The sequence below is a fragment of the Hemicordylus capensis genome, chromosome 3, assembly GCF_027244095.1.
Source record: "Hemicordylus capensis ecotype Gifberg chromosome 3, rHemCap1.1.pri, whole genome shotgun sequence".
NCBI lineage: Eukaryota > Metazoa > Chordata > Lepidosauria > Squamata > Cordylidae > Hemicordylus > Hemicordylus capensis.
Window position 1 is genome coordinate 60,225,443 of NC_069659.1, and position 25,717 is coordinate 60,251,159.

General features: G+C 43.4%; 2 protein-coding genes across 2 annotated transcripts in view; both read left to right on the forward strand.

Annotated features, from left to right (window-relative positions):
* Window positions 1–5,333, forward strand: part of CD96 (CD96 molecule) — a 52,958-nt gene extending 47,625 nt beyond the window's left edge. The window contains exon 14 of the mRNA XM_053310096.1: window positions 2,368–5,333. Within this exon, the coding sequence (XP_053166071.1) occupies window positions 2,368–2,467 (100 nt within the window). The 3' untranslated portion in view covers window positions 2,468–5,333. The remainder of the gene's footprint in view (window positions 1–2,367) is intronic.
* Window positions 5,334–24,732: 19,399 nt separating this feature from the next.
* The window catches only part of PLCXD2 (phosphatidylinositol specific phospholipase C X domain containing 2), a 40,219-nt gene continuing 39,234 nt past the window's right edge, over window positions 24,733–25,717 (forward strand). The window contains exon 1 of the mRNA XM_053312726.1: window positions 24,733–25,613. Within this exon, the coding sequence (XP_053168701.1) occupies window positions 25,526–25,613 (88 nt within the window). The 5' untranslated portion in view covers window positions 24,733–25,525. The remainder of the gene's footprint in view (window positions 25,614–25,717) is intronic.

The following is a 25,717-nucleotide window of genomic DNA, read 5'->3' on the forward strand; positions in this document are numbered from 1 at the left end:
AGAAAAATAGTCATGCCAGAAAAACCCAAGGCTTATTTTCTCTGAGTCATATGTTGAATATACAATAATAGTAATAATAATCTATATATATAATTCTCCAAGGCATACCCATTTCTAATCCCATGTGTGGCAGCTCTTGCGAGATTTCGCAAGCAGAAGCACCATGTTGATTGGGCAGTGGAGATTCCATATGCAGATAGGGAGGAGGAGACTTTGATGCTTAAGGACAGTTGGATTGCATCTGTTACTGGTTGGAAAATATTCTTGATTGTAGAGGAGAGGAATCTATATATATATATAAGAATAGTGGGCAGGTGTGTGCAAAGAGCGAGGTTGTGAGGAAGGAAAGAGTCCCTTCAGGAGAAGGAGGCTGCCACTGTGTGAATTAGATGAGAAAAGAAGATGAACAAGATCTGTTAACTCAGAAAGGTGGGGGGGGGAGAGAGGCGAGGAAAGAAAGACAGAGGGGAAGAGGGAGTGGAGGAGAAAGAGAGAAAAAGAAGGGAGGGGAAGAGAGAAGGAAGGAAGGGCAAGGGATAGGCCTGAGCCTGTCAGTGGCCTGAGGGGAACGAGTGGCCATAGTGGCACCTATTGGCAGTAAGGAAGAGCCCAGTCAACCACTGCTGCTGTTTGGGGCTACCAAGGCCATTGGTGGAGGGAAGGAGGCAGGCAAGGGACAGGCCTGAGCCTGTCAGTGGCCTGAGGGGAACGAGCAGCCATGGCGGTGATGGCAGCGAAGAAAGGCCTGGTCAACCGCTGCTGCTACTCCTGTGGGGAGGAGCAGGGCTTGGGTGAGGGGCAGCTTGGCCAATAGGCTCCAGCAATGCTGCAGCCGCAACCAAGAGGGGTGAGGGGGATGGAGTAAAGGGATGGAGGAGTGACCAAGAGGTGTCAGGGGGATGGAAGCAACCAGATGGAGGAGCAGGAGTGTGGCTCAGGTGAAGAGATCTCTGAGGTAAGGGGGGTTGTGGCAGGGGGTGAGGGGAGCAATCAAGTACTAGCGCACAGATGCTCTGTGCGGATTAAGCAAGTTAAAAATAATGCTCCTGCCCGGCTGCTATCTTCATTGACATCCACAGTATTTGGACCCATTTCAAACTGGCTTTTTAGGTAGGCATCAGACTGCCTTGGTCATCATGATGGATGATCTCCAATTGGGAATCGACAGAGGAAGTGTGACTCTGTTGGTCCTCTTGGATCTCTTGGCAGCTTTCGATACCATTGATCATGGTATCCTTCTGGACAGTCTGAGTGGTTCTCTATGGGGTCAGGTCAGGCGGGTTTGCTGGCCAATCAAGCACAGTACACTGTATACTTTTCAGAGGTCCGATATTGTTCTATTCTTCAATCCTTGTCTTCTTGGTTCCATGTAATATTCTAATTTTCTGAGATTGTGGATTTGGGGTTTTCATGAGCTGTACGCCATGATCATCACAATTATAGCAAATTAAGGCTTGACTTATCTCACTTTGCATGTAATGCGTCTGTCTCATATATCAGTTTCACCTTTTAATTTGCATTACTGAAATTAATGGACTTTTGCACGATATTCTAATTTTCCGAGTTTCACCTGTACATTCAGTACTTGATTGCAAAGGGCAGCACTAACTGCTTTGTGTTATTTGGAGGCCGACTCCAGCCAGAAGATTGGTGCAGTGGACATAGCTAACCAGCATGTCACTCCCTCTGTGGAATTCAAGGGAGAAGAGTTGTGGTATAGAAGGACAAGGCAGTGGAGTCTAATCAGGAATATTAATAGTTTAGTGAAATAGATATTATGTACAGAGAGGCAAGTGCAGACTGCTTTTCAGTGCTCTTGCTGCTGGCTGTTTGTTAGCCCCGCCTCTACTCCAGGACTGGAATACAAGTAACTAAATAATAATAATAATAATAATAATCCAATTTCTATACCGCCCTTCCAAAAATGGCTCAGGGCGGTTTACAAAGAGAAATAAACAAATAAGATGGCTCCCTGTCCCCAAAGGGCTCACATTCTAAAAAGAAACATAAGACACACACCAGCAACAGTCACTGGAAGTACTGTGCTGGGGGTGGATAGGGCCAGTTACTCTCCCCCTGCTAAATAAAGAGAATCACCACGGTAAAAGGTGCCTCTTTGCCCAGTTAGCAAGGGCCATTCAAAGCCCCATTCAGAAGCTGTCCTGGATCAAGGAATGGATTAACCAAAAACATCACACACCCTTCATGCATTCAGTGAGCACAGAATGATAATAAACATATGACAATAATGCCATTTGGCTATTATCTTTTCAGAATAGCTACTTGCTTCTTAAATGTGTCTATTTTTTTAAAATGTGCACTGTTATACATTTGCTGCATGTTTTTAAGACATTATTTTCATTTTAGTCTAAACAGACCACCATCTTTCAAGCCACCGCCACTTCCAGTTAAGTACGCTTCTATTCAAGAATATGATGGAACCTCCAATGAACTGGAAAATCTGTAATCAGCCACAAATGTTCCAGAAGAATAATGAGTTATTTTATTGTATGGCTTTGAAAATAGATTGCAAGGGTTCTCTAGTGGTGACCCATATTCCAATTTAAACTACCAAATATGTCAGTAATACCAGGAGCACCATATTCCTAAGTACACAAAACCAGTGTCATGTACCCTGTGCAGTCAATTGATGTCATGGAACCAAACATATTATGTGTCCATCCTGATCAGTCACAAAACATAAAACCAGTTTTCTCTTAGAGCGTCTACAAAAGGCATGATTGATGCATATGACATTCATAGTTCCTCTCAGGAGGACACCCCTTGTTGATCAGGGATGGGGTGGCCAATTTCTGTATTGTCAGAGGCCACTTTATTTCTCAGACAACTTCTGGGAGCTAGAAGTTTATATGGAATGCATGCCCTCAAGAACAGTATAATACAAATTTACATAATGCTTACATCATGTTACGTTAAAAAAATCAAAGAGCAATATAAAAGAGAGGTACAAGGTTAAATCTGTGGAGTTTCTTACTACTTGAAGACTTTGGCCGACATCCTGACTTATGAAGTACAAATGCAGCAAAGGAAGCACATGCACATTTGCTGTGTTCCAGAATAAAGCAGATCATGGTCATGTGGGAGGGGAGTATGATTTTTTTTTCTGCTCTCCCCTTCCCTCTGAAGCGCTTGCTAACTGATCTAGCACAAGGATGGTAAATTTTCCTCCTGCACCAAAAAAGGAGCATTCACTCACCCTTCACTCCTTCCTAGCTGATGACCGGAGGAACTGCTTTGCCCCACACCCCAGCCACAAGGAAGACACAGACACATTTCCATTTGGGTAAAAGGGGCCACAAATATATCAAAGAATCAAATTAGTGAACTGTGTGTGGAATAAACTACACCCCTCCCCTAACAATGTGGGCCTACGAAAGGCCAGGTTCAGACATTTCTGCCCTTGCCCGTGTCTTGAATGGGTGACACACCCTGACTCAAGGATAGACTGAAACATTATAGTGTGTTTGTTTCTTCATCATTCTGTTAAAAGTCTGGATTTCCTGTCTGTAAAAGTACCCGAGAAAACTGCCAAAGTTTGTCAGAATTTCCCAGGCTTTTCCAATGGGAGAGTTTTCCTGCATTTTCTAGGGAAATTAAGGAATTTCCCCAGGGGGTTTGATTCTTCAAGGTATTTGAAGAAGTGTGGGTGAATTATGGAACCTACCTGCAAAACAGCATGTTTCTTTCATGCTTTGGTCTGTAAATATCATGGGTGGGTGAGTGAGGCTCAAGCAACTTTATATATAGATAGATAATTATGCTTATCACACCTGTTAACAGGTTCATTTGTCTGTTAGCTTGAGGCCTGGTTTACCTTTACTTCTTCCAATAGTAAGCTCTCTGCATCCTGTGATTGCTTCCATGCTGTTTGAGGTTATCTTCTGCTCTTGGAATAAGGGTGGGATAAGTAACTGTGTACACCTAATTAAGCGGGTGTTTCCATCTTGGTACATAATCTTCCATAATATTTTAAACCTGTGAGTAGAACCCACATTAATTCATCTTAGAAAGCCAGTATGGGGCAGTGGTTAGAGTGGGGAGGCTTGGGTTCGAATTCCAATTCAGCCACAAAACATACTGAGTGAGACTGGGTCAGTCATCCTCTCTCAGCCAAAACTACCTCACAGGGGTGTTGTGAGAATAAAATGGGGAGTGGAGAACCATGTACATCACTCTGAGACCCTTGGAAGAAAATACTGTAAGTATATAAATGAAATGAAATAAATAAAATTAGTAAATACATTTGATCCAGAGCAGCACGGGAGGAATCATAGGATGGTGATAGCCAGGTCACTGAAGGTGAAGTATAAAGTATAACACCTGTCATTTCTACCCATCCTTCTTTACCTGGACTCAGTATGTAGGTTTTTACACCCAAGTATCACTTTGCAAGTATCACTTTGCAATGTAATGACAGTGTATCTGAAATATTCTGACATCAAAGGGCAAATATGATTATTATCAAATTGTTTTCAAATCTACTACTGTGGTGAATATTTATATACTGTTTTTAAATGAAAGTGCTCAAAGCAATTTACAAAGAATGATAAACAAATAAGATGGTTCCCTGTCACCAAAGGGCTCACAGTCTAAAAATAAACTTAAGATAGACACCAGCAATAGCCACTGGACAGATGCTGTGCTGGGGCTGGACAGGGCCAGTTGTTCTCTCCCTGCTAAATATCAGAGAATCACCATTTTGAAAGGCACTCAGTTAGCAAAAGTTTAAAAAAATCATGATTTTAAAGCTTGGCATATGATTCCAAGATAATATTTTCTAAATGTTTTGAACATTTGGTAGTGATGGATTCAATCTTTGACATTTGTTCCATGATCTAGAATTTCATGGCTGGAATTAAATTCTGCCAGGCATTTGGGCATTAGATGGAGATTTTTACCGTTGATTCTGTATCTTTTGTAAATTAATTTATTTTTACTGTTTTCAATTGGATTTATATTATGCTTGTTTTTTAAAAGCCACTTTATGCACATTTTGAAAGGCAGTGAAGAAATAATGTAAATAATAAAACCCGTACCAATGATGTTGTAGCTACTTAGCGCCAGAAGGTGGCTCTATAGCTTTACCTTTCTTTTTGCAGAGATTATGTTTCATATGATATAGGGGCAGAATCCCAAGCATAAACCGCTGCTAAATTTACTCACGTCCAATATGGTTGAAAATAAGTAGGACTTGTAGATAAATAGTTATAAGTAAGTTGAATAGGTAAGCCAAGACCATTCTTTAAAAGGTCTTTTGAAAATCTCATATTTCACTCAGAGGGGAATAGTTTGGAAATATAAGAATATATGTGACAACAAATTACAAATAAAACTATTGCCAAATGATTTCCAAATTTCATGTTTGCTAAGCTTGGCCCATGTGTGTGTGTGTGTGTGTGTGTGTGTGTGTATATATATATGGATTCTCTCTCTCTCTCTCTCTCACACACACACACACACACACACACACACACACACACACACACACACGTATCCTTTTATCCAAACCACTCTCTATGTACAACTGCATGAGGGAGAAGAATGTAGAGAAATGAGCTGGGATCGTGGTGGTTCTCAAACCTTTCCTGGAGGCCAATGAACTCTTGAGCTTGGACACTGTCCTCCTGGACCAGGTCATCCTGTTTGCAAGGTATTTGAAGAAGGCACTTAAAGAATATGCTACTAGAGATGTCAGTTATATAACTGCTCCCTTTCCCCCCTTCAGCATTTCAGGAAGGAATCTCCCAGCCCTACCTGGAACCAGGGTTGAAGGTCCCTACCTGGGACCTTCTGCATGCAAACATGCAGATGCTCTTCCCTGAACTATAGCCCATTCCCTAAGTGGAATATCTTACAGTGCTCAAATGTAGTCACCCATCCAAATGCAAACCAAGGCAGACCCTGCTTAGCAAAGGGGACAATTCATGCTCACTGCCACAAGACCAGCTCTACTTCACCAGTTTTGAATTAACTGATGTACAAGCTCTTTTTTTTTTTTAAAAAAAAGTGAAATAGTGAAATGACCACTTCAAGTTGACTTTTTTTGCTCAGGCCAGACTTGTCTTTAGAGTAGGACGCCAGTCCACCCATGCTGAAAAGTTTCCATGAGTTTCTTTAATGTAGGACGATGTGAGTGGTGAGTTGTGACCCTGGCACATGTTGAGACATTCAGAACGACACCCAAAAAACTCAATTCTCCATAGCTTTACCATTCCACCACCACATGAAAATGTGTTAATCAGCATATAATGATAGAAATACGATTTAAACCAATCAAAACCAAATGAGACTGTTAGAAAGTTTTAACTGGATTGGGAATGATTTGTTACTACAACCAAACCTTTGCAATCCAGCAATAAGGGAAATTCCCTGGAGAAGGTTCATGGAATTAAAATACCAGATTGATGTTTAGCGGAGGTATATTCCCTGATGAATACCAACTGACTTGCTGTTCCCCTTGCACAGTTCCCGAGAGGCTTATTGGCAGTGAGTCAAGAGATTTGATAACAAGCTCTGCGAAGCAATGCTCTTGGCTGAACGCTGAACAAATAAACTTAGACTTTCTCAGACTTAGAAAGGCAAAACACAATATTAAACACTATTTCCTTAGGAGCCAATTCCCAAAGAAGTTGAAGTCAGCTGCAATATTAGTTACTGACTCATCATTGTGCTTTGAGCAAAATCCTTCTCTTGCATTCTACATACTTTGCATGTCTTTATTTTGTTTTGTTCTGAGATTGGAAGGGTGCAGTCATAAACCTATGTGATTTATGACTGTGTCACATGACCCTTCAGTTGTGTTACCCAGTAATGAAAGGTGTTTAACCTCTCCCACACCCTGGCCAAATTTCAGGGTTAAACTAGAAGAAACTACCCTAATCATATAGGCCTCATTCTCAAGGCACACTCTGCATTATGTGGGACCTATGATTGGTTCTCCTGATGCTACTGTTTCTTCTAAAAGCTGCCACACAGGGGATTATTGTGCTGCCGTTAGAGGCCAAGAGGATCATTTAGTCATTTACTCCTGCAGTGTGGTCCCAATTAAAACCATCCCCCCCACCGCCATGGTTGCTTTTTGGAGGGGGGGGGGATACACTTGGAGATCTGAGATCTCCCATGTAATATGCAATTTGACCCTCACTGAAGAGGTTTTAAAAAACCCATTCCAGATGTCGATATATAAAAACAGAAGTCATGAAGAAGAGTTCCAAACTCTCCTTTACTCTGATGTGCTCATTTTCTGTAGGCTGGGAATTGTTTTAATTCTAGCAAACCCATTCTGGTTGCACCCACAGAAGAAAAGTCAATCATTTTGTTCAATTTGACCTGCTCTAGTCAAGAAATAAGCTGACAATCTGACCCATGATCAAATGGGAAATGTTTTTATTTTCCATTTAATCAATGTATATGAAGATGTTTTATACCAAGTAAGTCCTCTCTGGTTTATCTAGCATTGGCAACTTGCCAGGATTTCAGAAAGGGTCTATTCAGCCCTCTTTGGAGACAGCATGGATTGAACCTGGGACCTGCTGCACACAAAGCACATGCCCAGCCAATGAACTACATCCCCTCTAATCAAGAGAGTGGACAGAGAGAAATTTTTCTCCCTCTCTCACAACACTAGAACCAGGGGCCATCCCATAAAACTGAAGGATGGGAAATTTAGGACCAACAAAAGGAAGTACTTTTCCACAAAGTACATAATTAATCTTTGGAATTATCTGCCATGGGATGTGGTGATGGCCACTAGCTTGGATGGCTTTAAAAGGGGCTTAGACAAATTCATGGAGGACAGGTCTATCAATGGCTACTAGTCTGATGGCTATAGGCCACCTCCACCTCAGAGGCATGATGCCTCTAAATACCTCAGCAGGAGAGAGGACATGTTCTCACCTCTTGCCTATGGGCTTCCCAGAGGCATCTGGTGGGCCACTGTGTGAAAAAGGATGCTGGACTAGATGGGCCTTGGGCCTGATCCAGCAGGGCACTTCTTATGTTCTTAAGGTCTGGAAGAGTCTGCATCTAGTAGCATTATGTATATGAACTATAAAAGCACTTCTCTTAAAAGTTAGGAAAAGGTGAAAAGTAATAACAAAACTCAAACTTATGACTTGCTTTTCTTGTTGACGTGTTTTGTTGAGCTCTGTTGTATCCTTTTCAACAATTATTCTAAAGCAACACTTTGGGTCCTGCGAAGCTGGCTGTACAGAAGTACTGATTTTCAGAACTGCATCATTATGGATCTGCTGTGGCTTAATGGAGCCTGGGACCTGCTCCTGCTCCAGGCATTTGAGTTGTCCTGTAATTGAACTCAGTGGGACTAAAAGCAAAGTGCAGCAACATAGCCTGTACATGGGGCTATCTCTACTACTTTGGCTCCAGAAATTCATGGTAGAAATAGCATATTGTATTTTGTGACACACAGGGCATTCAGGGTGATATTTAGTATAGCTCTCCCTTGCAGCAAGTGCTCAAGCATTATAGAGGGCTGAGTTATAAATTTATTTATTTATTTATTTATTTATTTGTATGTTTGTTTGTTTGTTTGTTTATCCATCATATTTATATACCATCTTACATGTGCATCCCTACACAGTGTAAAGTGTGCCGTCGAGTCAGTGTTGACTCCTAGTGATCACAGAGCCCTGTGATTGTCTTTGGTAGAATACAGGAGGGGTTTACCATTGCCATCTCTCGCACAGTATGAGATGATGCTTTCAGCACCTTCCTATATTGCTGCTGCCCGATATAGGTGTTTCCCATTGTCTGGGAAACATACCAGCAGGGATCTGAACTGGCAACCTCTGGCTTGCTAGTCAAGTCATTTCCCTGCTGCGCCATTAGGTGGCTCTAGGCAGTTTAAATGGTCTGTTTTCTATCATAAACTTGATTTTATCATTTTATCTTGTTTTATACTCATATTTTAACTAGGCAGTGTACATAAGTTAAAATACAAGTATAAAACAAATTAAAATGATAAAATCAAATTTATGATAGAAAACAGGCCATTTAAAATTAATTAGTTGGAGCTCATCTACCAGGCTGACCAAGGCAGTCTCAACTCCATAACCTGCCTGAAAGCCCATTTGAAATTATTATTATTATTATTACATTTCTATCATGCTCTTCCTCCAAGGAGCCCAGAGCGGTGTACTACATTCTTGAGTTTCTCTTTCAGGTTAGGCTGAGAGAGATGTGACTGGCCCAGAGTCACCCAGCTAGTTTCATGGCTGAATGGGGATTTGAACTCGGGTCTCCCCGGTCCTAGTCCGGCACTCTAGCCACTACACCACACTGGCTCCATGGGTGTAGATGTCCTCTGCTAAGAGTACTCGCAGAACTATTGCACTTAAAGGCTCAGAATCAACTAAACTAAATAAATAATGATGATGTTTTAAAGTTTTATTTATGGTAATTTAAACATGTTTATATGATTTGTAGGTTTTGGTTTGATTGGATCACAAATTGTACTGAGATTTTGTATAGGGTGGTAGATAGATAGATAGATAGACTGATTGATAGACTAAATCATGGCTAAGGCACAAACTATATATTACATGCAAATACATGTAATGGTAGCCCAAAGTATCCTTTTAGAACTTGAGGCAACCTCTCCCAGGGTAGGTGATTGGGAGTGCAGGAGTGACTGGGGAATGAAGTGTTTAACCCTTCCTCTGCCTACTGTTCCCCTGCTCCAACTTGCCCTTACCTTCTTCTTTTCAAAAATGGCCATCTGTTTCCATTACACACATTTGCATGTAACATGTAAGTCATCTGGCCCACAAAGTCCCACTGAAACCAAGAGTTGAGGCTAACAAATCCCATTGCTTTAAACAAAACTTTATCTGGACTGGAGCCAAAGGGAGGCTAGTATGGTCCTTTTCTATGTAGGTGTCAACACATGTACTGTAGGTGTGTTGACACCTATGTGGTCCACATAGAGAGCAGTGTAATTGTGCAATGTTTTTTTAAAAAAATTATTAAGAGAGATTCCCTTTTGGTTGCATCAGAACCTGTTTCAGTCACAAGATCTGGGACCCTGGAGCAAAATTGCTCCCTGTATATTTGACATTTGTTATTCTACTCAGTCCCTATGCCCTGCTCTTCTTTATGTTACTTTTTATGAGAATGAATAGATATCAGAATATATAAAAATGTGGGTGCACGTTCTCTGCAAGAAAAATCATAATACAGTCATTTCATTCAACTGATGTTCTGACAGCTGAAGAAGCAGGTTGTGTGGAAGTGGGGGACATCAACAGGCTGACTCAGTAGAACTTAAATAGCCTGCCACTAAAGTAGGGTGAGAGGCCTGGTGGGTGAGATTTCATCTGAACAACAGCTGACATCCTGCTGTGCCTGGCTGTGTTCGCACTTGCGGACACACACTTGTATGCACACTGTTCCCATTCCAGGCACTGTCTGAATGTTGACCCTAGGGACATAGGAACATGGGAAACTGCCATATACTGAGTCAGACCATTGGTCTATCTAGCTCAGTATTGTCCTCACAGACTGGCAGTGGCTTCTCCAAGGTTGCAGGCAGGAATCTCTCAGCCCTATCTTGGAGAAGCCAGGGAGGGAACTTGAAACCTTCTGCTCTTCCCAGAGCGGCTCTATCCCCTGAGGGGAATATCTTGCAGTGCTCACACATCAAGTCTCCCATTCAGATGCAACCAAGGCAGACCCTGCTTAGCTATGGGGACAAGTCACGCTTGCTACCACAAGACCAGCTCTCCACTCTTAATTTTGTCCTTTACAATTAAATGTCTATTATTTTCAAAACTCTATCTCTTTATTTCAAGAATGAAACGATCACATGACTACATTGTCTTTGTTACAATATGGGTGCTGTGCATGTGGGAAACCCAGTTCCAAGTCCCTTTTGCCTTGAAGCTCACTGGCTAGTGAATAACTTCAGCCCTAATCACAAGTTATGCTAACACACACATGTACAATCTGTGTACAGTGTATGCACACTAAACTCTGTACACACATAAACTTATTATATACAATGCCCTACTAACTGGGCAAAGAGGCACCTTTTACAGTGGTGGTTCTTTTATATATAAAAGTTTGGCAGAACTATCCCAGGTTGTGAGGATTCTAATATCTGCTCCTTCTGTTTCAAATCAGTTCCCAGGGTTGTTCTGCTGTGACGCTCTTAATGGGTTCTTTGTGGACAAAATCTCCTGTATATGGGCTGACTGGGACTCCACTATTTCGGAAACATCTATGAAGAAGGTGTCCAGCAATCCCTCTTGCAGTACTAGGTTGGATCAGTTTCAATCTGTGACTCCTGAGGATGTGGACAAGCTGCTTGGGCCAGTGTGGCCTACCACTTGTTCTCTGGATCCTTGCCCGACTTGGCTGCTTCTATCTAGCAGGGAAATTTTTGGAGAGGGCCTTAGTTAATATCATTACCTCATCACTGAGGGAGCGGAGGGTGCCTCCTTGTTTGAAAGAGGCAATGATTAGACCGCTTCTTAAGCCTTCCCTGGACCCTTTAGTGATGGATAGTTAGCCAATCTCCTATCTCCCTTGGTTGGGCAAGGTGGTTGAGAGGGTGGTGGCTGACCAGTTCCAGGCCGTTTGGGAGGAAACTGATTATCTAGACCAGGCCTGCTCAACTTCGGCCCTCCTGCAGATGTTGGCCTACAACTCCCATAATCCCTGGCTACTGGCCCCTGTGGCTGGGGTTTATGGGAGTTGTAGTCCAAACACAGCTGGGGGGCCTAAGTTGAGCAGGCCTGATCTAGACCCATTTCAAACTGGCTTTAGAGCTGGCTATGGGCAGTAGCAGAGCCAGACCAGCGGTAGCCCGTGCCCAGCCACTACCGCGGCCCCACTCGCCCCACCCCCTACATCTGATGTCAGATGTGGGGGGCATGGTCTGGCTCCCAAACTGGGCCGCGCGGCCCTGTACAGGAGTTAGATTCAGGCCAGCACTGTGTTTGCAGCACAGCCAGGAGTGACTCTTTCCTGCCTTAAAGGCAGGGAGATCATCTCCTGGCTGTGCTGCGAATGCAGCACTGGCCATTTAACTCCCAAACAGGGCTGCGCGGTCCTGTTCAGGAGCTAGATTGGGGCCAGCGCTGTGTTCTCGGTGTGGACAGAAGCAGCTGTCCCTGCCTTTAAGGCAGGGAAGAACCGCTCCTGACTGAGCTGCGAATGCAGCAATGGCCAGTTAACTCCCAAATGGGGCCCTGCAGCCCCACTCAGGAGCTAAACCAGCCCCTCCTGCATCTGACATCAGACATGGAGGGGGGTGTCTGGACCACGAGGGGCAGCCCCTGAGGGGCGGCGGCCCAGGTTCTTTGAACCCCGTCGCCCAATGGTGGCTACACCCCTGGCTATGGGGTTGAGACAGCCTTGATTGGCTTGATGGATCACCTTTCCTGGGGAATCGAGAGAGGGAGTGTGACTCTGTTGGTACTTTTGGATCTCTCGATGGTGTTTGATACCATCAACCATGGCATCCTTCTGGATTGCATGGGGGAGTTGGGGATAGGGGGCACTGCTTTGCAGTGGTTCCGCTCCTATCTCTCAGGTAGATTCCAGATGGTGGAGCTTGGTGACAGCTGCTCCTTGAAAGAGGAGCTGTTATATGGAGTCTCTCAGGGCTCCAATCTGTCACCAGTGCTTTTTAATATCTACATGAAACTGTGGGGTGAGATCATCAGGAGTTTGGTGCTGGGTGCTATCAGTAGGCTGATGACACCCAAATCTACTTCTCTTTTTCATCTTCATCATCAGGAAATGGGACTCATCCTCTAAAAGCCTGCCCACAGGCAGTAATGGGCTAGATGAGGGAGAACAAATTGAAGCTGAATCCAAGCAAGCTAGAGGTGCTCATTGTACGGCTCAGAATTTGAGGAATGAGTTAGAGCTTCCTGTGCTGGATGGGGTTACACTCCCCCAGAAGGAGCAGGTGCACAGCTTGGGAGTACTCCTGGACCCAGGCCTCACGCTGGTATCTCAGGTGGAAGCCATGGCCAGGAGTGCTTTCTGTCAGCTTCAGCTGATTCGACATCTGCGCCCATTCCTTTAAGAGGATGACCTCAAAACAGTGGTGCATCAGTTGGTAACCTCCAGGCTCAACTATTGCAATGCATTCTATGTGGGGCTGCCTTTGTACATAGTTCAGAAATTCAATTAGTTCAGCCAGATTGGTCTCTGAGGTAACCCAGAGAGACGATATTATGCCTGTTTTGAAACAATTACGCTGGCCTCCGATAGGTTTCTGGGTAAAATACAAAGTGCTGGAGTTTACCTTTAAAGCCCTGAACAGCTTATGTCCGAGTTATCTTAGAGAGCGCGTTCTTCTACATGATCCCCACTGCACGTTAAGTTAATTTGAGGAGGTCTGTCTTCAGTTACCACCAGTCACCCTGGTAGAGACTCAGAGGCGGGCCTTCTCTGTAGCTGCCCCAGGGAATGCTCTACCGGCAGAAATCTGTACTCTTGAGTTCATTGCTGGCCTTCAGGAGAGCCCTTAAAACCTATCTGTTTGGCCTGGCCTTCCAGGGTTTTTATCTGTTTAAATGTTTTAACTATTAATTAGTTTTATGCTGTTTTTATAGCTTTGATTTCAATTGTTAATTGATTTGAATTGTTTTTACTTTAAAACAATGATGTAAACCTCCCTGAGCCATTTGGAAGGGCGGTAAACAAACCAAACCAAACCAAACCAAACCAAACCAAACCAGAAAGAAAGAAAGAAAGAAAGAAAGAAAGAAAGAAAGAAAGAAAGAAAGCCGAGTGGAAGCATATTCAATCCAGCATATCATCTCTCCAGTGATTTTGCTGGTGTCTCTTTTGCAGCTTGTACTTTTTAGATTGTGAGCCCTTTTGGTATTTGGAACCATCTTCTATTTTCTTTTGCTATGTAACTGCTTTGAGGAGTAGGAGGAGGAGTTATTAAAATCATCATCATCATCATCATCATCATCATCATCATCATCAAATACAAAGACCTTCAGATTGAAATTGAACAGCACTGGAAAAAGAAAACAATAGTGGTGCCAATAGTTGTTGGTGCCCTTGGTGCAGTACCAAAAGAACTTGAACACCATCTCCACACCTTGGGCATCAATAAAATTACAATGCATCAACTACAGAAGGCCACACTACTCGAGACAGCATGAATACTACGATGATGTCTTTAATTCTTCTTTAGATATCCTAGACCCCCTTGGAAAGGGCCCAATAATTAAAGTACTAAATCCAGTCAATAACATCTGGTAGACTTTGTGTGAATAGCATAATAATAATAATAATCGATGTCTGGATAAAACAAACCAGTCAATAACACCTGTCTGACTGTGTAAACAACAATAATAATTAATAATTCACATACAGGAGTACACTTCATGCCTACACCCTGCATTTGAGGGGCCCTGCATCCAGATTAGTTTTAAAAATGAACACATTTATAGTCATTCACACAAAAAATGTATATGTGGACAGACATATGTCCACACATACAATGTACTGTACGAACAGAACTTTTCTCTCAGCTTAATCTAGCCACTGGGATGTTGAAAGGATAAAATGAGAGCTGCTTCTGAAGTTACATTTTCTGACTCATGCTTTAACATCCACATTGGGAAGGAGCCATTGAATAGTTGGATTACTGTGTGCATGAACTCTAGAAATGTCAGATGCCGACAGGTTCATGCTCACAACTGAGCTTCTTAAAGCTACAAAGACATAGAGTATGCAGCATTTCTGGCTCCTTTCCTACATGTATCTTTAAATATATGAGCAGAGAGATGTAACTTTAGAAACCATCCTATTAAAATGATTGTAAAACACTTTATACCTGCAATAATATTGAAGCATTCATGTTACAGGTGTGAGGAGCAAAAAAAAAAAAAAAAAGCCTTTAAAAATTTTAGAGCTAGAGTCCTAAAGTGTACAGCAAAGCAAAATGGCAACACCATTTTTTCCTCTTTTTTACATTTAAACAGTTAGGGACAAGCATGATTTTAAATGTATGATACAAATTCAGGAAAACTTTGCTGTGCTTTCCTTTCCTACTTTTTTTTAACCATTTGCTGCATGATTGACTTATTTTAGTATGTTGTCATTTTATGAATATATAGGATGAATATTTATATACCACTTTTCAACAAAAGTTCCCAAAGCGGTTTACAAAGAAAAGAAAGAAAGAAAGAAAGAAAGAAAGAAAGAAAGAAAGAAAGAAAGAAAGAAAGAAAGAAAGAAAATATCTAATTATTTTGTATTATTAGATATGACATGTAGAGGAGTTTAGTTTTTAGCCCTATTGGTCATTGGTTTTTTTAGAACTTTTCCTGGAGTTGAGCCAAAACTCAAAGTTTTTTATGAGCATTTTCATCACTTCTTGTCTAGTCATTTACACTGACCTCATTTACCCTCAGTGATGTCATCACATAACTAAATCTGATGGGCTATATAGAATTGTATCATAATCTTATTCACTGTGAAGTTCCTGATTTGTCGGGATCACTCATGTGACCAAGCAGTAGGAAATAGCAATAGGCAGAGCTACTACTATGACATCAACCAAGGTTGAAAAAGGTGAATATTTTCAGGATAAAGTTCTTAGTGGCAAGTTCCTACTTGGAACTAAAACTGAGAATATTCAGTGAAGTGCATTGCTATTTAAACTCAAAATAACACCTCTAAGCTGATCCACATAGAGAAAGATGAGTCTCTTCATTCCAGCAGCATGTCAGCTGCATATTTTCTATAATGCTTTCTTAAAAAAAAAAAAATACGTGCATGGAGACTGTGCCTGGATTTTTCCCAGACAAGAGGCGTTGCCTCAGGATTAAAAGGGGTGAAGTACTGCGAGTTACAGATATTTCAAATTTGCCCCCCAAAACGCAAAAAGTGGATTTTTTAACTCAAATATAAATCGGGCTAAGCTCCAATGCTCAATGAAAAAAAAATTGTGTATGGAGTGCTCCCTGATAGCTCTCAGGGACTTTGACTTAAAGCTGGATGATATGTGAACACATACTTGCCCTTCCATGGCTAAACAAAGTAGGATCGCTGCCTGGGAATGGCCCTCGCAAAGACTCCTACTTACGTGTTTCTGGCACTTTGGGGTAATGTGTGAAGCGGCCTAAAGAATCAAGCGTTTTTGTTTTTTCTACTGTTATGTGAAATTTTGCAATCGTCAAGAGGTGATACCCAGAGAACAGTGCTTTATGTGAGCAGGGTGACTGCAGAGCCCCATTGTGAATGGGCTACCCTACAATTCAGTGTCAAATTGATCCCATTGGATGGTGTGGCAATTCCATTCTTAACCTAAAAGGGCTGTAGATGTTAACCTGGAACCAGGCATGTATTGTCTGTACAGTGGACATAGCTATCATTCATGCCTTAGTGAAAATAAAATCCTCAGATGTTTTGGCAAAGTACACATCCCCTTCAGTCTGGAGAGACTGGGCTCCCTTTCAATCCAACATGACTGTCACTTCTTTAAAAATGACCCTCGATTCCTCTGTGATCAGGTTACCGTGTTAAACATACGGAGGATTTTCTGGAAGTGACTATGAAATGATGACATCTTACACTGAAAAATATCTCAGAGGTTATGAGCATAAGTTAAATCCACTGGAGAATTCTCCAGGCATCTCTGAATGCAATACAGATCTTATATAAAGGCTTTGCATTTTCTGAGTGCTTCTGTAAGGTTAAGGAAGCATTGAGACATTTAATCCAAGGTGCCGTCCCACCACAATTTATGGCTCCAAGCTTGACATTGAGGCTGTTCTCATGCGCAGCCTAACCCAGGTTAGAGAAGCCCAGACTAGGAAAGCTCAGCCTGGGTTAGGCTGCACATAAGAATCGCCAGGATTAGGCCCGATCCAGGTGGGGCAGCGCCACCTAGCCCAGTTTTTTAACCCGGCTTTTAGCCATGGTTAAGAGAATGAGCACACCCTTAACCTGGGCTGTGGGATCATGTATCTCCTTGGGCTGCACACAGCCCGAGAAGATACTGAGACAGGTGCCAAGACTGCCCCATTCCTGGAGGAATCCCCCAATGCACCGTGCTCGGCATGCAGTACATTGTGGGATTCCCTGAGGCTGAGACACATCATCCTGGCCCTCCAGAACTCAATTGTCTGGGAGCGCAATCCGTGCTCCCAGCACACTTTTACTGACCATCTGGGGGGACAGTCAGGTTTGTGCAGCCTTCCTGAGGCAAAAATAATGAATAGCTCCATTCTTTTTCAATCCAGCACTCTCAAACTATAGAGCATGGGCAATATTATGAAGTCATTCATACAATCAAAAACTGTGTTCTGCACAGCTGTGTGTGCTCCCAATTTTCGGTAGTGTGCAAGCAAAGAAAGAGAAAAACCTGGGTAGATGTGATTGTGTGGAAGCAGGGTAGGAGGGAAAGCTACCCATGTTTTCCTTCTACCTTGCTTCCCCACAGCCAAAAATTGGGAACACACACAGTTCCCAGACCTGGATAGGACAGAGTTCTACAAGGTCATTCATACAGCTGGGCAGGTGGGAGGAAGGCTTAGCATCACTCACCTTCCCTCCAGATGATTGCCAAAATGTTGGTGGGAGCACAGTCTGCACTCCCACATGATCCATTTTCAGAGAGCCGGGATGACTCATCCTGGCCTCTGGATATCCCACAATGCACCACACGCTGAGGGCAGGGCACTGGGTGATTTCCCAAGGAGACTGGTGCTCTAAGCACCTGTCTCTGTGTGAGGCTGGGCTGGAAGCAGCCCAAGCTTGCACACAAGCTGGAAGCCCAAGTTAAAGGGATGCTTGTTCCTGTTATCTCAGCTAACAGCCAGGCTAAGAAGCCAGGCTAGATGGTGCTGCCCCACCGGAATCGGGTCCGATCCTGACGGTTCTCATGCACAGCCCAAGCCAGGCTGGGCTTCCCTAGCCTAGGTTAGGCTGCGCATGAGAAGAGCTTCTAAGTGTCTCAGGATCACAGGGCTTAATTTGATATAGGGAATCACTGTCAACTATCTTTAAATTCCATGTGAAATAATTTGCTATGATTTTCAGAGCCCAGAAAGAACAGGTTAGAGAGGGAAAGATCACTTCTACGTGCATATATATTTTAATTTCCAAATTCTAGGATCTGATCCACCTTCCTGGGATCATAGGATGAAGGGAAGTGTACAAATGTAAAAGAGAAAGAGAGAGAGAGAGATTTTTACTTTATGAAGGGATGAAGGCTTATGAGATACAAACATACCAAAGCTATTCTCTTGAGCGAGCAAAACCAGGCTAAGGGAGCCCAGCCCAGTTTTGCTCGCTTGTGAGAACCACCGGGCTCAGGGGCGAGCCAGGTGGCTCCATGGCTGTAAGTCTGCCTAAGTAGCTAGCACCATTTTCCGGATTGTGTACACACTCGGGAGGGATGGGGGAGGGGGAATCCCAGAAATTCACCGCAACTCTTGCAGTGCATTACTGGGATTCCAGAGGCGGGGCTTTCCTGCGCTCGACCCCTGGAACTGCCAGGCGAGGCGAGGCAGCCCGTAGGAGAGCCGCCGCTCGTCTGGGTGGGTGATCTGCTGGCCAGAGATGACTCTGTGGTCATCTTCAGGGAGGTAAGCATTTTCAGGCATCCTCCCCGCAAAAGAGGGTAGCCCTTCTCACCGATCGTGATTCACTATGTCTTTGTGTGTGTCCAAATTTCCCCCTCCAATTCCTTTTGCATTTACAGTTCAATACAAAAAAAAAGTTCACAGCAAATAGGAGGGAACCTAGGGCACCGCAAAAGTATTTTTTGCAAGTCTGCCATCTTGTTTCAAGATAGTGGCCATTCAAAGCATAAGCAACACCTCTTTGTAACTCTTGTGCTGATGAATTCAAAGCAAATTCACAGCACAGGGAAAGGTGTCTTAGACATCAGCAGGGTGGTTTTTGTTGTTGTTTTGCCAATCTGCCATCTTGTTTCAAGATGGCAACTACCAAAGTATCAACCAACTTTACAGTGGTCTGACAGTTGGTTACAAGCCAAACTGACAGCATATGGGAGGAGGTCCTAAGAATTACAGCATGACATGACAGCATATGGGAGGAGGTCCAAAGAGGGAAGGCTACAACACCTCGGGCTTTTTAGTTTAGAAAAAAGACAACTGCGGGAAGACATGATAGAGGTCTATAAAATCTTGCATGGTGTGCAGAAAGTGGATAGAGAGAAATTCTTCTCCCTCTCACATAACACTAGAACCAGGGGTCATCCCATGAAATTGATTGCCAGGAAATCTAGGAGCAACAAACAGAAGTACTTTTTCACACAACACATAATCAACTTGTGGAATTCTCTGCCATGAGATGTGGTGACAGCCAACAACCTGGATGGCTTTAAGAGGGGTTTGGATAACTTCATGGAGGAGAGATCTATCATCGGCTACTAGTTGGAGGGCTAAAGGCCACCTCCAGCCTCAAAGACAGGATGCCTCTGAGTACCAGTTGCAGGGGAGTAACAGCTGGAGAGAGGGCATGCCCTCAACTCCTGCCTGTGGCTTCAAGCAGCATCTGGTGGGCCACTGTGCAAAACAGGATGCTGGACTAGATGGCCCTTGGGCCTGATCCAGCAGGGCTGTTCTTATGTTCTTAATCAGCCTGTTAAAAGAAGCAGAAAGTAGACTCCATTCATTCTACTTCACTTCTCATCATGAAACAAATATTTGGCAGGGAACTAAAAATATAGGCCTCAGTTCAGCTACAGTTAGTAATGATTAGATTCTATTGAAACTAAAAGAAAAAAAATTAGTTGCGACAATACTTCACTCCAGACATTCTTTACTGTGTAAAATTAGTTGCAACCAAATTACATCCTATTGCTTTTAATGGGACAGTCACAACTAACTTTACCTGAACAGGGACATGTTTTCATTTCTTCAGGCTCCTTTATACTTTATATTGAGATCCATTGGCAGCCAATGTCACATTCCATTTTATTTGAAAGAGAAATGCAATAACAGGGATTACACGAAATAAAGTATGTCAATGATGATTCTGAGGGCCAGATTCCACGTTATGCCAGGACATCTGTGATTGATTTCCAAATGTTGTTTTGAATTTTATATTTTTGCCTGCCACAGAGCAAATAACTTCATGGGGTGAGGGGGCGGGCAAGTGTGGATTTAGAAAAGGATAATAGTATATGTGTTGGGGTGAAAGAGCTAAATTTCTCAGCCCGTGCTGCTTTCTTCATTAAACTAGTAGCTCCCATACACCCAAATCTGCATTTTTAAAGGCTGGGAAAATTAGTCAAAGATATAATATGGATAATGTGTAGTTTGGCCCTTAATCAGGGCTGTATGTACTTTCTCTGAACTAAACATAAAGTAAATCAAAATCCTTGCCACGTTACTAGTAGTGGGATGGAATAAGAATAGAGCTTGGGCTAACAGTACCTTCTAGAAACCATTGGTAACACTGCTTTATTTAATACAGTGTGGGAAAGAATGTCCATCAGGATGGGGCTAGCTCAGTTATAGAGCATCTGCTCTGCATGCAGAAGGTCCTAAGTTCAGTTCCTGTCATCTCCAGGAGGTTTTTCACATCCAGCTTTTAGCTCACATCTCTTCAGAATTGAGGTGTGTGTTCACATATTGGCCAGATTTATCCCAAAGTCCCTGTGAGCTATTGGGGAGCACTTCACACACAATATGGGTTTTTCATTGCACATTAAAGTGTGATTGATTGATTGATTAAGTGCTGTCAAGTCGGTGTTGACTCTTAGCGACCACATAGATACTGTCCAGGATGATCCGTCTTCAACTTGGCCTTTAAGGTCTCTCAGTGGTGCATTCATTGCTGTTGCAATCGAATCCATCCACCTTGCCGCTGGTCATCCTCATCTTCTCTTTCCTTCAACTTTCCCTAGCATTATGGACTTCTCAAAGAAGCTGGGTCTTCGCATAATGTATCCAAAGTTTGATAGTTTGAGCCTAGTCATTTGTGCCTCGAGTGAAAATTCTGGATTGATTTCTTCCATGATCCATTTGTTTGTTTTCCTGGCTGTCCATGGTATCCTCAAAAGTCTTCTCCAGCACCAAAGTTCAAAAGCGTCAATACTTTTTCTATCTTGCTTCTTCAAATTCCATCTTTTGCATCCATAGAGTGTCATGGAAAAAACCATTGTCCAAACGATTCTAATCTTTGTAGGTAAAGGCACGTCACAACATCTAAATATCCTTTCCAAGGCCTTCATTGCAACCTACTAAGTGCTAGTCTGTGGCGTATTGCTTGACTGCTGGATCCTTTACTGTTGATGGTCAATCCTAAAAGGCAGAAGCTATACACCACTTCAATGTCTTCATTATCAGTTCTGAGGCTGGTTGCTGTACCCGTTGTCATTAGTTTAGTCTTCTTTACATTTAGTCATAGTCCCTTTTCCCCCCACTGTACTCCTTGACTTTCATTACTAGAGCTTGCAGATCATCTGCATTCTCAGCTATCAGAGTGGTGTCATCAGCATTATTTATTTATATCTGGTGTTTTTAAAAAATCCACTTTTTGCATCAGTTTTTTTAGGCAACTTCAAACTCGCAGTAAAGTTCATTTACTACAGTAAACTTGTGGTGAAACCCAGGGGCGGATCCAGCAGGAAATTACCGGGGGTGCAACAGGAATTTTCCCCCATAAAAGACCCCCCCATATAAAAATATTGGGACGGGTTTTCTCTCTTGCAAGTGCACTATGCCAGGGGGTGCCAAGCTCAAATCTGGTGGTGGGGCAGATTAGATTCTGATGCACCTCTGGGGAGCCACACATAGCCTTGCATTCACCTCACACCACCTTCTGTCTTCCTCCTCCTCTCTGCTCTTTCTCTCATTCCTCCCCCACCTCTGCCCTGCCACTTAAATTAGCCGAATTCACTACTTTTTACACTAAAATACACTCAGGAAAAGATCTAATTATTTGTATTTTTGGAAGAAATTCTGAACATCCCTGCCAACACCAGATTCTGCATGGGCACACCCTTCCTCTCTCCCTTAACAGAGGTGTTGCTACGTACTTAAAAGACCCAGAGCTTGGGCCCACAGTCTCCCCACATTTTGATAATGAACCCTTTTCATGTTCTCTTAAATATATCCAACACTCTCCTCCCCACTAGTTTGCTTCACCCTAAAAATGAATCTTTTCCTCCTGCATTGGATTTCTCCTGTAATCATTATGCACACAGTTGAGAACCAGTGTGGTGTGGTGTAGTGATTAGAGCGTTAAGACTAGGACTGTGGGACTTGCATTCCCCATTCAGTCATGAAACTCACTGTGGGACTTTAGCTGAGACACTCTCTCTTTCCCCTCCAAACCTGCCCCACAGGATTGTTGTGAGAAAAAAAGTGGGGAGGAAGAACATGTACATCACTACCCTGACCTCTTTGGAGGAAGAACAGGATGTGTGTCATATATATGACTTTTAGCCACATGCACTCCAATCCTAAGCATGTAAACTCAGAAGCAAATTCAAACAGCTTTTTTTACACCAATCACAGCAGCATGCAATCCATGACTACATTTCATTTAAGCAAAAAATCATATGCAACTATAGTGTATGTCTATATACTACAGAAAGAAAAGCCACCATTTCGATTTCAAACAGGACAGCAGAATGTTATATATGGAGTTACCCCAATTTTGCAGCATTTAAAGACAATCAATCATTTCATGGGCAAGAGAGTTTTAAAAACGAGTTTCTTGTGAACTGATTTGCAAAGCCTTATTTTGAAGCAAGTGTACAAAAAAGACTTTTGGTGGTGGAGCATGTTACAAGCACAAAGCAAAATAAAATAAAATAGTAATGTTTAAAAGGGGAAACATGTTAAGAGAACCATTTTCTCATATTTTGCTATTTAAGCCATTTTGAGAACTCTGCTGCTAAAAAAGAATCATATAAATATTTTTAATAAGGGCAGGTGGGGGGGACAGGGAACAGAAAGAAACCCACACACAGAGACCAGATTAGAGCTATAAGCCGTGTATCTTCAGGAACCATTTTGTCAGAGCATTCCTCTTCCCACCCCCCATTCTTTTCAAAACTTTTAATACTTTTGCACTGGCTAATTTCCTCACAAGAAGCTATACTGTTGGGATGGGGAAGGGTTTTCTTACAAGTTTGCACTAGAACAGTTTTGAAAATGTTGCTTTTTGCTGCTGTTGTTGTTTAAGCTTAAAACTCACTCACTCACACATGAGATGGGACTTCTCTCACATATACAACACACACAGTGGGGGGGCGGTGTGAGGAGAGAAAGCAACACGGTAGCTTGTCCAAGGGGAACAAATTACACACAAACAGCAAAGGGTTGGCTTTTACAAAATGCTTCACTTTCCTCTTGCGAGGGAGCCCAGCAGCCAGCTTCTTGTCTCTGTAGTTACATACAAATTCCAAGCCTAAGACTCCTAGAGAACCAATAGGACTGGGAGAAAAGTTCACCCTTTTTTTACTCTCTGCTACTGCCAGTCTACAAGAGACTCAACATTAATTCACAGGGAGTGCAACTGCACCCTTGCACCCCACCCCACCCCAGATCCGGCCCTGGCAAAGCCTGCTGTCTAGGAAAGCTCCAGGTAGGGTTGGGAGACTCATGTCTGAAGCCTGGAGAGCCACTGCCAGTCTGAGTGGACAATACTGAACTGGATGGACTAATGGTCTGAACTGGGAGCAGGCAGCTTCCTATGTTTCTACATCCAGTAGCACTACCTCCACATTCAGAGCCGAAGGAAGATGCAATAGTGTATAGCTGTTCAGAACAGTTTTGTGATTCTATTTTGTTACAAGCACCAGCGTAGCTGTTCAGTATTCCTTTCAAAGGAGACTTGCAGTCACAGCTGCTAAACACATTTCAAAGGACTTAGATTTAGAATATGACTTAGTTTATCCTGCTCCAATCTGAGCTACTTTGTGGGAAAGAGATAGATGCATGTTATTAAAGCTTTGAAAATAACTGGGGCAGCTGAAATGAGATGATTAAAGGAGGCTAAAAAAAGAAACGGATTCACTGTTGTGCAGGCTGTTTCTTTTTATAACTACATACCATAGTAAAGATGGTAAAACACAAAATATTTCAAAACATATTTTTGCCTATTTCCTACCCCCTTTTTTCTACATTACAAACAAAGGCAAACCTTGGGGGGGCATGTTGGTCATGGACATTTTATCACAAAGTAGGGGAAATTATCTCCTTGTTTTCTGTAAAATATAATAAAGGAGACATTTTATTACTACACTCCTACACTACCTAAAGAGTTAATTCCACTAACTGGACTTTATTCACAAATACGTAACGGCAGAATTACAACAGTAGTTGTATCTGCACTTTCTGTGGAATAATTTTCCTCTACCAACGCAGAATTGCTGAGATTATTTTCTGAAAACTGGAAAAACTAACAAACAAAACAAATAAAACACTATTGTACCACGCAATACCTTTTGTGGACGAGCGCCCATGGAAAATGTGGAAGCGGGTGTGGAGGGGGGAGCAGATGATCGTTCCCTAGATATTAAGGTTTTATTATTCTTTTAGAGGATTGAACTACTATGAAAATTACTTCAGACACTCCGTTATGCTTAGCTTAAAACAACAACAGAAAACCTACAGTTACTGCAGACAACGCTCCTTAAAGGAGCCGCCTTTATAGTGCCCCCCCCCCTTTTATAAAACGCGCCACATCTTGAAATCCAGTTTCTATTGGAACCGACGTTCCTGCAACCCTTTCCTCCTTTTCCCTGTCTAATTCAATCTGCCATCACAAAAATCAAAGCTTCAAAATGCTTCCCTTGTTACCGCCGGGAAGTTGGAATTTCAGGAAGAAAAGAAACCAATTAGAGCTCAGCCGGCCCTCAACCAATGGGCAGCGGAGAACGGTTCGGCCATGCAACCCGGCGGTCCAGTATCTCGGATATGAGAGGCATGAGGATGATGTGGCCTGCCGTCCTGCCTGCCTGCTTCTCCGCCAGCCAATCACCGCGCCGAGGCTGACCCTGACTGAGCGGTGTTTTTCTCCAGGCCGCACGTGCTGCCCGCCTCCCCCCCCCCCCCGCAGAGGTGTCCCCGGGCTTACTCGGCGCTCAGGTGGGACTCTGGATTTGCCTGCCAGCCAGGTACGCACGGGACGAAGCTCGTGTTGCATAAGCAGAGAGGGAGGAGCGGCCAGCGCCTGGCGTTATAGGAAGACTGGCGAGCCGGCAGGCACTGTGTGTGAGGTCAGGTGTCCTCAGACGGCTCCATTGGCTTCTGCCAGGAGGCTTCTCCTCCTGCCTAAGGAGTTTAACCCAGAAAGAGGGCAGGCAGGCAGGGATTAGCCTCTGAGAGAACGGCAGCCACTCGGCAGGCTAGCGAATCTGCTGGAGCATGGCAGAAAGTGAGCCTCGGGCAGCAACAGCGAGCTGCAAGTGGACTCGTCCCCCGCGGAGCCGCCGCTGAGAGGAGGAGGCGGCGGCGGCGGCGGCTGCTTGGCGGCCAGAGCAGCCGGAGCTTTCCAGGCGGCAGAGCGGAGGGAGAGGATGGCCGCAGAAGGCAGCAACGCAGACTGGATGGCCTCCCTGTCGCCTGCTCTCTGCGCCCTGCCACTCTCCAATTTGGCGATCCCAGGTAACCGACCGACCACCTGCATTCGCCGCCTTGTGTAGGATGATATACACTCAGACAAGGCATCTTTTCTCATAAGGGTGTGGTGAGGGTGGCACAAAGCAGGC